At 41.9% G+C, this 14,384-nt stretch overlaps 1 protein-coding gene and 1 long non-coding RNA gene across 3 annotated transcripts in view; one reads left to right on the top strand and one right to left on the bottom strand.

Annotated features, from left to right (window-relative positions):
- The window catches only part of LOC148107585 (uncharacterized), a 24,823-nt gene extending 10,606 nt beyond the window's left edge, over positions 1-14,217 (top strand). Inside the window, exons 2-3 of the long non-coding RNA XR_015722132.1 lie at positions 2,431-2,594; positions 11,991-14,217. This is a non-coding gene — a long non-coding RNA (uncharacterized LOC148107585). The remainder of the gene's footprint in view (positions 1-2,430; positions 2,595-11,990) is intronic.
- The window catches only part of SIN3A (SIN3 transcription regulator family member A), a 70,877-nt gene that overhangs the window by 7,911 nt on the left and 48,582 nt on the right, over positions 1-14,384 (bottom strand). For both annotated transcript variants that reach the window (XM_045795152.2, XM_045795149.2), the window contains exons 16-19: positions 14,215-14,384; positions 9,854-10,027; positions 3,769-3,861; positions 2,770-2,864 (exon numbers count right to left, since the gene is read on the bottom strand). In XM_045795152.2, coding sequence (XP_045651108.1) covers positions 2,770-2,864; positions 3,769-3,861; positions 9,854-10,027; positions 14,215-14,384 — 532 coding nt within the window. The remainder of the gene's footprint in view (positions 1-2,769; positions 2,865-3,768; positions 3,862-9,853; positions 10,028-14,214) is intronic.

Raw genomic sequence — 14,384 nt, 5'->3', positions numbered from 1 at the left:
CTGTTCATGTCTTCTGCCCTTCTTGACTGGATTCTTTGTTCCTTGGGTTCTACTTTATTATTTTTTTAAAATGTAATTCTAGTATAGTTAACACACAGTGTTGTATTAGTTGCAGATGTACAATATAGCGATTCAACACTTCCACACATCACCCAGTGCTCATCACGACAAGTGCCCTCCTCAATCCCCATCACCTATGTCACCGACCTCCCCTCTGGAGACTATCAGTTTGTTTTCTATAGTTAAATAAGTCTGTTTCTTGGTTTGTCTCTCTCTTCTTTTCCCCCCCGTGGCTGGTTTGTTTCTTAAATTCCACATATGAGTGGAATCATACGGTATTTGTCTTTCTCTGACTTATTTCACTTAGCATAATACTCTATAATACTCTCTAGCTCCATCCATGTTGTTGCAAATGGCAAGACTTCATTCCTTCTATGGCTGAATAATATTCCATTGTGTATATATATACATATCCCACATCTTCTTTATGTATTCATCGATTGATGGACACTTAGGCTGCTTCCATATCTTGGCTATTGTAGATAATGTTGCTCTAAACACAGAGGTGCATGTATCCTCTTGACCTAGCGTTTTTGTATTCTTTAGGTACCCAGTAGTGCGATTCCTGGATCACAGGGTAGTTCTATTTTTAACTTTTTGAGGAACCTCCATACTGTTTCCCATAGTGGCTGCACCAGTTTGCATTCCCACCTTTTTTCCCCACATCCCTGACAGCATGATGTTTCTTGCGTTTTTCATGTTAGCCATTCTGACAGGTGTAAGGCAATGTCTCACTGTAGTTTTGATGTGCATTTCCCTGATGATTAGTGATGTTGAGCATCGTTTCATATTACCTGTCAGCAACCTGTAGGTCTTCTTTGGAGCAATGTCTGTTCATGTTTTCTACTTTTTTTTTCTCTAAGATTTGAGAGAGAGAGAGGAAGAGCGAGCGAGCGCACCCATGCACATGGTGGGGGCGGGGGGGCAGAAGTAGAGAGAAAAATTTCAAGCAGACTCCCTGCTGAGCATGGAACCAGACGCAGGGCTCGATCTCATGACCCTAAGACTATGACCTGAGCCGAAATCAAGAGCTGGACACTTTACCGACTGAGCTACCCCGGCGCCCCCTGCCCATTTTTAATTGGATTATTTGTTTTTTGGGGTGTTGAGTTGTGTAAGTACTTTTATCTCCTCCCATTCTGTAGGCTGCCTTTTAGTTTTGTAGATTATTTCCTTTGCCCTGCAGAGTTTTTTATTTCGATGTAGTCCCAAGAGTTTTTGTTTCCCTTGCCTCAGGAGACTTATCTAGAAAAAGTTGCTACAGCGGACATTAAAGAAATTACTGCCCGTGTTCTCTTCTAGGATTTCTATGGTTTCAGGTCTCACATGTAGGTCTTTAAAATCCACTTTGAATTTATTTTTGTATATGGTGTAAAAGCAGTCCAGTTTCATTCTTCTGCACGTAGCTGAGCAGTTTTCCCAGCACCATTTGTTGAAGAGACTGTCTTTTCCCCATTGAATATTCTTTCCTGCTTTGTCAAAGATTAATGGACCACATAATCATGGGTTTATTGCTAGGTTTTCTATTCTGTTCTATTGATCTACGTGTCTTATTTTTGTGCCAGTACCATACTGTATTGATTACTACAGCTTTCTAATATAACTTCAAGTCTGGAGTTGTGATACCTCCAGCTTTGCTTTTGTTCCCCCCAAGATTGTTTGGCTATTCGGGGTCTTCTGTGGTTCCATACAAATTTTAGGATTATTTGTTCTAGCTCTGTGAAAAATCCTGGTGGTATTTCCATAGGAATTGCATTAAATGTGTAGATTGCATTGGGTAGTACAGACATTATAATATTTCTTCTTCCAAACCAGGAGCATGGAAAAGTGTTTCCACTTCTTTGTCTTCAATTTCCATCATCAATGTTTTATAGTTTTCAGAGTACAGGTCTTTCACCTCTTTGGTTACATGTATTCCTAGGTATCTTATTGTTTTTGTAAGTCTGCTATCTTTTGAAAGGTCTGTTTTCAAGGTTGTCACTTGGCTGGCTTCTGGAATCTTGGATGTTGGGAGAGTTTCCACCATTCCCTAAGCAATAAAAGTGTCTCCCTGTACCTAAACTGTTCACACACAAATACGTGGTTTCATCTAAAAACCTGCTTTCTTTCTGGGAGTCTGGTATTTTGTTACATGCTAGGCAGACAGTGCCTACATGACTATCACCCAATAAAAAACCCTGGCACTGAGTCCCCTAACGAGCTTCCCTGGTAGACAGTTTCAAACGTACTGTCATCATTTGTTTCTTAGAAGAATTAAGAGCATCCCATGTGGCTGCAATGGAAGAGGACTCTTGGAAGCTTGCACCTGGTTTCCTCTGACTTTGTCACAGACGCCTCTCCCCATGCTGATTTAGCTGTATATTCTTTCAGTGTAATAAATCATCGCTGTGAGTATGACTACATGCTGAGTCCTGTGAGTCTTCCTCATGAATCACCAAGTCTGGAGACTCCGACACACACTCCTATCTGACACAGGAAGTTACTGCTGGTTCTCTAAAGCTCTCACTTCTCTGATGCTTTGGCACATGCTCCAGGTAAGCTCATGGCAGAACAGCCACAGAAACCTTGAATTAGTGTCCTCAGTGTCCTTGGTGTTCAGCAGAGAGAACAACGAACTGAGTAAGCGAAAGCCAAGGATCTGAAAATTGAACTTTCTGTTCCTCAACCTATGCAAGTATAAACTGCTAACATGTGACTCAGTTCACTCACCTTGGGAGAAATACTGGTTTCCGTGCCAGGTGCTCACGAAGTTCAGGAGAGGTAGTATCAGAATTCATGTATCGCTCCACATAGTCTGACCAACGCTAGGATTAAAAACACAAAATGGGGGTGGAGAGAGAGTACAAAAACTGGACTCCATCCTCCTCAGGTAGTCTAGCAAATTCGAGGACTAAACTGTCAGAAACTCTTAAGTTTTAATATCAAAAATATCTTTCCATATGACATGCTGTTACTTGGTATCGACACACAGCTTTAAATTCCTGTTAGATAACAAAACCCAAAGTTTGTCCGAGATACTTTAAAAGTTACCAGAAGTCATAAATGAGTAGAGAATGGCTCACAGACAAGTTTTATTTCCCCACAGAGGGTTTTGTTCAAGAATAAAACATACAGTGGCAAATGTCTGAAAATCAGTATCTTTCACATTAAAATCTGGATTTCTGGCATCTCAAAAAATTTTTTTTTCAAAGATTTGGCAACCAGGAGCTAATATTCCCACAGAACAATAATCTCCCTCCCATAGCCCCTCAACATCGTAACATGGCTTGTGTCTCTCATTAACATTATCTGCTAGGCCTAGCTATGATAACCAACTCACTCTATCCACTCCGTGGGGTTGACAACTGGCGTCATCTCTCCCAATAAAAAGTAAACATGACACATCAAGATGATACCGGGCACATGGTACCTCATTTGTTGTGTCTTATAATTTAGAAGAAAAACAGGAAAGCTGCCAACCATGAGATGTCCTGAGAGATGGCTTTACTGACGGCTAAATGAGAAGTCCATCAACCCTAAATATCTACCACTAGGCAGCCCTTCCCTTCCACTGAACACATGGCTGGGATGGCCCATTCTTTAAGCAACAGGTTCTGACCCTTATCAGGCCCGAGGCTGTCTTGGCCTTCTAGAAGACCATCACTAGGCAGAGTCTCAGGACAGGACGGCTCTCTAACCACCCAGTTTCTGCAATATACTTGTCCATACCTCTGCTTCTACAGGGTCATCCGAGTTCTCCTCTTCTGTGTCCAGGAGCTCAATGGTCAGCTGAACCTGGCCCTGGCTCTGAATAAACATAAGCTGCAAATAAGAAACCAGGGTGTAAACAAAAGACCATCTCCTCCAAAGCTATAACCTAGCTGCTCAAGGGTTGGGAGGTAGGGAGGCAATAAAGTTATAAAACTTCACTCTAATTGAAGAGATGGAGCGGGTACTCCAAAGTTTAGGAGGCAGGTGATAAAAAAGGCAAAAGTCCAATCTTACTATCAGCACAATGAAAGGTTAGAGCAAAAAGTACCACCTCATGTTTCATACCTCTTGTATTAGCTGAAGCAATAATCAGTGTAAAAGTGTTTTAAACTTATTTTGTTTATTGGAAAGAAATATGGCATAAAGCCAGAACCATGAAATGTCAATGCCATTTTACCCCATAACCCCATTTCTCGAACTTAATACAAAAACGTTAAGCCAAAAGCATGAAAGAAAAAAAGAAAAGAGAATGAAAGGAAAGAAAGAAAAGGAAACTTCTTGGGGCGCCTGGGTGGCACAGCAGTTAAGCGTCTGCCTTCGGCTCAGGGCGTGATCCCGGCGTTATGGGATCGAGTCCCACATCAGGCTCCTCCGCTATGAGCCTGCTTCTTCCTCTCCCACTCCCCCTGCTTGTGTTCCCTCTCTCGCTGGCTGTCTCTATCTCTGTCCAATAAATAAATAAAATCTTAAAAAAAAAAAAAAAAAAAAAAGGAAACTTCTTATACCAAAGTGAAGCAGAAAACATCAAACCCAACAGTTAGCAGCAATCAATTCTATCACCATAAAGATTACCACCCAAGGGGGCACCTGGCTGGCTCAGTTGTAGAGCATGTGACAGTCGATCTCTGGATTGCAAGTTCGAGCCCCATGTGAGATGTAGAGATTACTTGAAAATAAAATCTTGAAACAAAATAAAATAAAAAGACTACCCAAGCCATCACTCTCTCTCTCTCTCTCTCTCTCTCTCTCACACACACACACACACACACACTATGGTGTAAGGAAGACAAAGCATCAACATACTAAAGTGATCTGCTGTAATGGTATCAATCATATTTGAAGTTCTTAAAATTCTGAGCTCTAACATTTGTATGATTTTTTTAAAAAAATCGTATTTAAAAGACATACACTGATTAGAGGCAAAAACAAGCCATGCTTTGCATGAAAGAACTATCAAATGGTGGTGGCACATGGGACCTTCCCCGTCAGAATTCCAAGGTTTTCAATGCCCTTACCCTAAAGGCTTACTGCAGACAAGATCACTGTCTGAATCACATGGAGAAGATCAGAGTTTACTAGGAAGCTTGAGAATCATTTATTTCAACCTTGTTCATTTTACACAGGGAAAAACCTAAAATTCAGAGTTCTCACTTCTGAAGGCCACACAGTCATTAAGTAAACAGGACCAGAAGCCACTTCTGGTTCCCAGTGTCTTCCAGAGAAGCTTTAAAAATTTCTACCTGCTAGTAAAATTTAAAACATTGATAAGAACATAATACATGCAACATAATAGATTCGAAAAAAAAACTGTCCCTAGGAGTTTGTTCCTCCCCACCCAATCTAGGATGACCTAGAGGGTCAAGATTTATGCTACTGCTTAACGAAATCAGTCTTTAAAGTGACACTGCGAAGACTCTCTCCTCTCCACTGAAAACTGAACTTAATTTCACCCCCCAACAGGTTCCTCCACCTGTCACCCGTCTTGTTAGGCCTTTAACCATGTGTTTACCCTGGCTCTCGCAACTGTGCAACCATTCCCCAAGTTTTGACTAGTCTCATTATTTGACTGCCCATATCCATTACTCAAATGGTAACTGCCTCCAGTTGTAAAAACACCTCTGGTTCCTTCACTCCTCCTTACTCAGGGCTGCCAAACTGATCTTCCTGAAAGCTCAAATCCAGTGGGATATTTAGTGCTTAAAAATGCTTCACCGCTCCCCAACCACAGGAAAATTCAAATCTTTTACTTAGTATGGCTGAGGACCCTTTTTCTATACACCTCCTTCACCAATATCCTGTACTTCATTCATTCAACACATGGTCACTGAATGTCTATTATTTATCAGGTGCCTTTAGAAGACAACACAGTTTCCAGCTTGGAGGAGCCCAATTTAGTAAAGGAAACAGGAATATGAACAGTTATATTTACATTACAACTTAAGTAACTACCAAGGTACATTCTAGAGACATGGGCAGAACACTATGGGAATAAATAATTGCTCCTCGGTGAGTTGAGAATGACTTCATGTCACTGAAGTGACACTCAGGTGGTCACTGAAGGATACAGAGGAAGTCCAATCAATTTCAGAGAAACTACACCAGAGAAAACCCTACTTTTAAAAGTACATAAAAAGAACTACACACCCCCCCTCCCTAACACAGGGTGAAGGATATGAATAAGCAATACACAGAAAAAGAAACAGAAATGGGCAATGGTAGGGAACGGGGAAATATGAATCAGAATTTTCTAGCCACCCAAATGGCCAAAATAGTAAGTTTGATAATACCTAGTGTTGACTAAGGATAGGGAAATAAATGCTTTTATGGAAGTGCACCCTAGAGGAGGCTGGGTGGCTCGGTCAGGTGAGCGTCAGACTCTGGATTTCGCTCAGGTCATGATCGCAGGGTTGTGAGATGGAGCCCTGCATTGGGCTCAGGCTGGGCATGGAGCCTGCTTAAGAATCTCTCTCCCTCTGCCCTTGACCCCGTCACATGCTCTCTCTCAAAAAATACATAAGTATATAAAATCAAGGAAAGGAAAGGGGAGGGGAGGAAAGAGGAAAGGAAAGGAAAGGAGTACCCTAGTATATACAGCCTATGGCTGTAGAGAGTGAACTGGCATTCTCCATTAAAATGTAACATTCAGGGGCACCTGGGTGGCTCAGTCATTAGCTGTCTGCCTTCGGCTCAGGTCATGGTCCCAGGATCAAGCCCTGCGTCGGGCTCCCTGCTCAGCAGGAAGCCTGCTTCTCCCTCGCCCACTCCCCCTGCTTGTGTTCCCTCTCTCGCTGTCTCTGTCAAATACATAAAATCTTAAAAAAAAAAAAGGTAACATTCAGGGTCACTTGGATGGCTCAGCTGGTGGAGCACGTGACTTGTGGTCTCAGGGTCCCTAGTTCACCATGCTGGGTGTGGAGCCTACTTAAAACAAAAATTGAAAGAACATGTGTGTACACACACACACACACATTCATTCATTCATTCATTTATTTAAAATGTAAAATACGCATATCCAGTGATTTCATTTCTTGGTCTCCACCTCAAATTCTAACATACGTTCACTAGGATACAAGCACTAGGATGCAGCACTATTTGAGAAAGTAAAAAAATTGTTTAAATGTTCACCCTGAAGGGAATGATTGTTTAAGATTTTATTTATTTGAGAGAGAGAGAGAGAGACAGAGAAAAAGGGCGAGCCGGGGGAGGGGCAGAGGGAGAAAGAGAATCTCAAGCAGACTCCACACGGAATGCGAGCTGGACGTGGGACTCAATCTCATGACCCCAAGATCATGACCTGAGCTGAAGTCAAGAGTCGGATGCTTAATCGACTGAGCCACCTGGGTGTCCCAGGAATGATTTTTTTAAAACTATGGTACGTTTTTAAACCACAGTACATTTTTACTCTTAAGTATGACAAAGCAGTTGAAAAAATGTGCTGGTTCTATATAAACCAAAACAGAGAAATTCTAAGCCATACTAAATGAAAAAAAGCACAATGTAGAATATGCAGCCTAATGTCATTTATTTCCATAGATACACAATATGTACGTAAGGCACAGAAGAGGGTCTGAATGGATACACAGAGAGCTAAACGCGGCTGCGTTTTTAAAAAGCAGTACAATGTACACAGAAACAAAATGGAAAGGAGGCTGGGGCTCAGGGGTGGGCATGGGATCTAAAGGGCTGCTTATGCTTAATGTTAATAGTATCAAATTTTGTTCTCCACATGAACTAAAGGATCACTGACATCACATAATTTTTTTGGTTACTAAGCCTTTGTTTCTGCTATTCCCTCTGCCACTCTGAAAACTATTCTTATCCATAGGGTGAGTCTACCCATTCCTTCATAGGCCTTCACCACACAATGTAATCCATTGCTAATCATTGTGGGTGGGGATGGTAATTCTGCTCACCATGAAACAACACACAGTAAACTTCTAATAAACACTTATGGGTTTAAAACCCTGAAGGAAAAAAACAACCCTGAAAAGCGTAGGAAAGGTCTTCTGTCCTGCAAACAGTACAGGAAATGGATTAGAAACTAAAGAAATAGCTGAACGTCGAAGCAGACAGAAGTGGACGATTTGGGGTCAGGTCATTAAAGCACATGGAACATATCCAATAAGGATATGTTAGCTCTCTCTGCTTAGCCAACTGCAAACCTTATTCCGGGCCACGGGAACCTGCCCTTCTTATGTAAACACATACAAGTTTTGTTCAACCGTATGTATTCATTACATAGCTGCAATGAGAGTACACATAGTTTTCTATCCTTTTATTTGCTTCAGTATTTTTATAATTTATGATTAACTATTACAGGCTACCAAAGTATGCCACCTGGCATTCACACAATAGGCTGCTATTAACCATTCCTACCCTACAGTGGGTCAGACATCTAGGTTGTTCCCAACTACCTGCTTTATTAACTAGCAACAACACTGCAGTAATGGTAGAAAAATGGAAACAACCTAAATGCCCAAGAAGACAGTCAAAATCCTCTATACAATATCAAATAATCATAAAAAGATGAAGACAGAGGTGTTGCTAATTGAGCAAAATAAGTTACAATTTTGCCCAGTATACCCTCTTTCAAATCCTATAAAAGCACAGAAGTCTAGAAATGTCATCAGTAATTATTTCAGGGAAGCACTACAGGTGACAGTTCTTCCTTTTCTCTGCATTTCCTATCTTTCCTACAACGATCATGGAATTATGTGTATTAGCATATTTATTTAAGGTTTTTTTTTTTTTTTTTTAAGTGATCTCTACTACCAACGTGATGCTTGAACTCATGACCCTGAGATCAAGAGTTATACGCTAGGGGCGCCTGGGTGGCACAGCGGTTAGGCATCTGCCTTCGGCTCAGGGCGTGATCCCGGCGTTATGGGATCGAGCCCCACGTCAGGCTCCTCCGCTATGAGCCTGCTTCTTCCTCTCCCACTCCCCCTGCTTGTGTTCCCTCTCTCGCTGGCTGTCTCTGTCTCTGTCAAATAAATAAATAAAATCTTTAAAAAAAAAAAAAAAAAAAGAGTTATACGCTCTTCCAAATGTGCCAGCCAGGTGCCCCTCTGTATTAACATTTTCATCTTTTTTTTTTTTTTTTAAAGATTTTATTTATTTATTCGACAGAGATAGAGACAGCCAGCAAGAGAGGGAACACAAGCAGGGGGAGTGGGAGAGGAAGAAGCAGGCTCATAGTGGAGGAGCCTGATGTGGGGCTCGATCCCAGAACGCTGGGATCACGCCCTGAGCCGAAGGCAGACGCTTAACCGCTGTGCCACCCAGGCGCCCCTCATCTTTTTTTTTTTAAAGATTTTATTTATTTATTCGAGAGAGAAAGAGGGAGAGAGCACAAACAGGGGGAGCAGCAGAGGGAGAAGCAGACTCCCCGCTGAGCAAGGAGCCCGGAGAGGGACTCGACCCCAGCACCCTGGGATCATGACCTGAGAAGGCAGTCGCTTAACCGACTGAGCCACCCAGGCGCCCCTGTATCAATATTTTTAAACAAAGCATTATAATATTTACAAAGCATTATACAATGAAAAAATATTCAGAGAGAAAAAAGGCAGAATAGAAAATTGTAAAAATCATATGTAACAACTTTTTTAAAAGGCAAGAAAGTAACAGACCATCCATGGGAGACTTTACTTCTACTTTTCCATGTTTTTTATTCTCTCCAGTGAGCTCAAAGAAACTCTAAGAATTTCCAGGAGTGGAATGACTGGATCAAAGTATTCTGGTATGGCTTCGATTTCGGATAGAGATAGTTCCAACAACTTACACTGTCACCAGCATGGTCCTTGACTACATGAGTAACTCTCACCTTAAAGCAATTCTCATCTGACATGAGTTGCTCAGCCTTCCGCTGATATGCTGACTCCAGGAGACTCCTGGAAGTCTGCGTGTTCAGCTGGCCTCCCGTGGCCCCGTTATTGTTTTCTGCCAGGTAGAGGTCAGTCACCTGCACACAGATCTCGTCACTCACGATGTGCTGCAGCTGGAATCAAGCAAAGGCAAGTCACCAGTGAACCAAGAAAATACGCCTGTCATACAGTCAACCTTCCTTTGATAGTTCCAGTCACTCAGCTCAGAAAGTGTTTTTTGGTTGGTTACTTTAGAAAATTAATCACATAAAACCAGTATTTCATATTCTTAAAGAATAAGCCTAAATCTTCAACAGTATTACTGATCCATGAGTAAAGCTTTCTTATCCATTTAAAAGCAAAACTGGGGCGCCAGGGTGGCTCAGTTGGTTAAGCGTCTGTCTTAGGTTCAGGTGATGATCCCAGGGTCCTAGGATCAAGGCCCAGGTGGGGCTCTCTGCTCAGTAGGGAGCCTGCTTTTCCATCTCCCTCTGCAGCTCCCCCTGCTTGTGCTCTGTCAAATAAATAAATAAAATCTAAAAAAACAAAACAAAAACATAGGCAGCTCATTTAATGTGCTGCTTATTTAAAGTTCTAAGGAATTGTAAAAAAAATTTTACATGAAAGAAAATCCTCATGGCTTCCTGTTTTTATGGTGCTTCTCTACCATGTACAACTTGCTTTCACACTCATTTCATCTACACAACTACCCCGGGAAGGAGGCTGAAGGGGGGAGGTGCCCTGTTACACAGGAGACAAATTTCACTGTGTGCCAAGGTGAGGACAGAGGCTGTGGAGAAACATGAAAGCTAGATCCCTGTCTATATTCCCAGTCTGAGCACAAAGTCTGAAACTCACTAGCTATTCAAGAATTGGTTGCTGAATCACTTACCCAGGGGTTCTCAGCTGAAGGAACAGAGTTAGGACTAACGTTCGAGCTTCCTGACCCATAGGCCGATATTCAGTCTAATATATTACTTATTTTTCTACACCAGATAAAAAATATAGTACTTAAATTGTAAATGTTAATTGACTCAATTTCAACACAGGTCAATCACGACGGACCGTTGGTAATTATTGAGACTATGTTTTGTGTGTGTGTTTTTTTTAAGATTTTATTTATTTGTCAGAGAGAGAGTGAGCGAGCACAAACGGGGGAGTGGCAGGCAGAGTGAGAGGCAGGCTCCCTGCTGAGCAAGGAGCCTGATGTGGGGCTCAATCCCAGGACCCCGGATCCTGACCTGAGCCGAAGGCAGACTCTCAACCGACTGAGCCACCCAGGCATCCCACAGCTCTGTTCTCAAACTATCTGATGACTAGAAAGTTGAACCTTTTAGAGTTTCCATTCTCATAGGTCATGACTGTATTTCCACTGTGGAATAAAAATTCCCTCAAATGAAACTTTACTCAAAAAAAAAATGCCAGAGAATGTGAAAAACATACACAAGAAGAGAGCAAAATGTTAACTGCAGTATCAATTTGTCTATTTTACTTTAAAATTCTCAAAAACCACTAAGCCATTCTATTTTTAGGAAGATACATCCTTTTTGAAGTGCTAGTAGCTATGACAACTACTTATTTTTAACATTTAAAAAAGTCTTAAATGACAAGTATGTGTATTTGTAGATAAATGGACACAGTGCAAGGTCAGAAGGGTGACTGATCTCACGGTGATAGAAAGGCCAGCAACTGGAGATGGTTAAATTATAATTAGTCCAGACAATGGGTTCTAATATGGCCATTAAGACAATGCCTATGATAACCTGGTAACATAGGGAGAAGCTTAAGATACAGTGTTCAAGAGAGGGGGAGAAGAAAAAAAAAAGGAGTGTAAAAAAAAGTGTATCTAAAAGCATGGTCCCTACCACACAGACACTTCTACTTAAGACCTTCTTGCTGAAACAGACCATGTCACTGACTCCCCATCTGTACCCTCTTCTTGGATATCTGGCCCCTCCTAGAGTCTTTGGAAAGGACAGCCCTATAAAATCAGGGACAACTGGATAGCTCACACTCCCAAGCTAAGCTGCTCAGATTCTCTCTCCTGCTAATTTGAAGTGACACAGTGAATGTGTCACTTTTTTTTTTTTTCTTCAGATGAACATCTAGACATTCGTCAAGCAATGGTGAGGCCAGAGGTACTGCAATGGCAAGCCAAAGCCCCACGGGGCTGGAGAAGCCTTGAGTACATGGCCAAATGTCCATCTGCAGAGAGAAGCATGAGAATGAAGCAGATTTCCAGAAAGAAGGCATGCAGGAGAGGGAAAAAAACAAACTTCCCAGTCCAATCCCTACATTGGCCATTTTCTGAGTTCTGTACTAGGTTATCTGCGAGACCGCCTATTGTGTTAAGACAAATCCCTATTAAACTACAGCTGATCCTTGAACAACATGACAGGTAGGGGCACTAAACCCTCCACACAGCCGAAAATCTGCATATAACTTTTGAGTCCCCCAAAAGCTAACCAGTCATAGCCTACTACTGACCAATAGCCTTATTGATAACACTCAACAAATATTTTGTATGTTATATGTATTATATATCACATTTTTACAATAAAGATAGAAAGTATTATTAAGAAAATCGTAAGGAAGAGAAAACGCATTTACATTGCTATGCTGTATTTATTGAAAGGAATCCACGTGTAAGTGAACCAGCACAGTTCAAAGGCCTGTTGTTCAAGCCATCAACTGTACTCTGAAAAAGGTGAATGTATGGCTTGACCTTGAAATACACGTTCTACCTCCAGTCAGCAATGAACTCTGGGAGAACAACAGGATGAAGAGAATGAGAGAAGATATGCCTCCAATTGAGGAGTACGATAAGAAGCATGAACATATGTCATAAAAACACTGGATTTGGGGGGGGCCTAGGTGGCCCGGTCGGTTAAGCATCTGACTCTTGATTTTGGCTCAGGCTGTGATCACACGGTTGTGGGATTGAGCCCGAGTCAGGCTCCGTGCTCCGTGCTCAGTGTGATGTCTGCTTGAGATTCTCTCCCTCTGCCCCTTCCCTGTGTGTGTCTCAAATGAAATCTTAAAAACAAAACAAAACACTGTATTTGGGTTTCTGGACAAAACCTGTTTCTTAAAAAGATGAGACATTAGGTATTACTGACTCAAAATCATAACCAGGTGCTTCTAATAAATGGATAATTATATCTATTGTTTCAAAAACCAACCTCAGGTTTGTAAAAGTTAAGTCTACTGGATTTTTAATGTTGCTGTGCTGGCGCTGTGGAAGACTTGACTTCTCGCTGTAGCAGCAGCACACTTGTAAGCAGAAGCACATGAGAACTGGAGTCTTCATTTTACATATATTTAGATTTTACGTATATTTGTATTTATGTTTGCACCCATATAATGATTTCAGTCAGGAAGGCCTCTTCTTCAACTTCCAGGGAGAAAACCGAATACCTGACAACCTTCCTGAAGATGCCCAGATTCAGTCATGTGAAGTGTTCTTCCTTGACTCTGAGCAGATCCTGTGAAAGGGCGCAGAGCCATGCGTCCTTCGGAAATCAAGGCAAAAGCCTGGGTACTTTGCAAAAAATTCCATATTTTACTCCAAGAAAACACTGAGTAACAAGCTTTTTTTCCCCACAGTGGCAGTGAGGACTCGAATTTTCTTTGTCAAGTTTTCACTTTAAAGAAAGTGATGCACCAACACCACATTCTGATCCCTCCAGAAATTCAGAACTCAAGGCAAAAGTGGAAACCTGATTTGCTATAAAATTATCATTGCTGTAAAGAACATATTTATAAACTCCTAGGGTGCCACAGGAACAAACCACAAAACCAACCACAAATCTAAGTCAAGCGGAACCTCAGATAGGGAGGCAGGCATAGCATTATAGAAGATGTTGTATGAAATCATTCCCGCAAAAGGAACTTCAAATATTAAATGAGGAAAGTACACAGAATCACCAACACATACAGAAGTGGAAGCATTACCCGCCGAGAGGCCGCCACTGGGCGATAAAGTAAGAGCTGGGCCGGTACCAATGCTCTCTCTGTAGGTAGGCAGCAAGAAAGGGGCAACACATTGGGTTGGCGGTAGGCTCATTCAACTGTGAGGGCATACTGAACAGAGCAAAGGAGTCCATTTAGCAGCTGAAGTACTCCCCCTCTGTTAACACAAGAGATCTGACATCATGTTAACCTCCCCCTTTCCTCTAGACAGCCATACGTCCATAAACATCGTTTCATGAGCAAACTGCCCTTTTTTCTCCAACAGAAATCTTGCCTTTTCTCTTTGCCTCATCCGTCTTTGGGTAAGGACTTCCTCCCTCACCGAACCTAGCCTCCACCGTGCCCTCACCTGTCTGACAATGCTCTGGATTAGTTTGTCCATGGTGAAGGCAATGTAGGCGTGAATGGTGAACATCTCTCTCAGCGAATCTTCATACTGCGACGAGTCTATGTTGCCATCTAGCAGGCTCCGCACCATGTCCAGGAAAGCTGGGTAATAATCTTCTACATCAACATCCA

Source organism: Ursus americanus, chromosome 28 (genome assembly GCF_024610735.1).
Source record: "Ursus americanus isolate L20-20 chromosome 28, mUrsAme1.1.p, whole genome shotgun sequence".
Taxonomy (NCBI): domain Eukaryota; kingdom Metazoa; phylum Chordata; class Mammalia; order Carnivora; family Ursidae; genus Ursus; species Ursus americanus.
The sequence above is the reverse complement of the archived record's forward strand: the minus strand, read 5'-3'. Positions and strand labels throughout refer to the sequence as shown.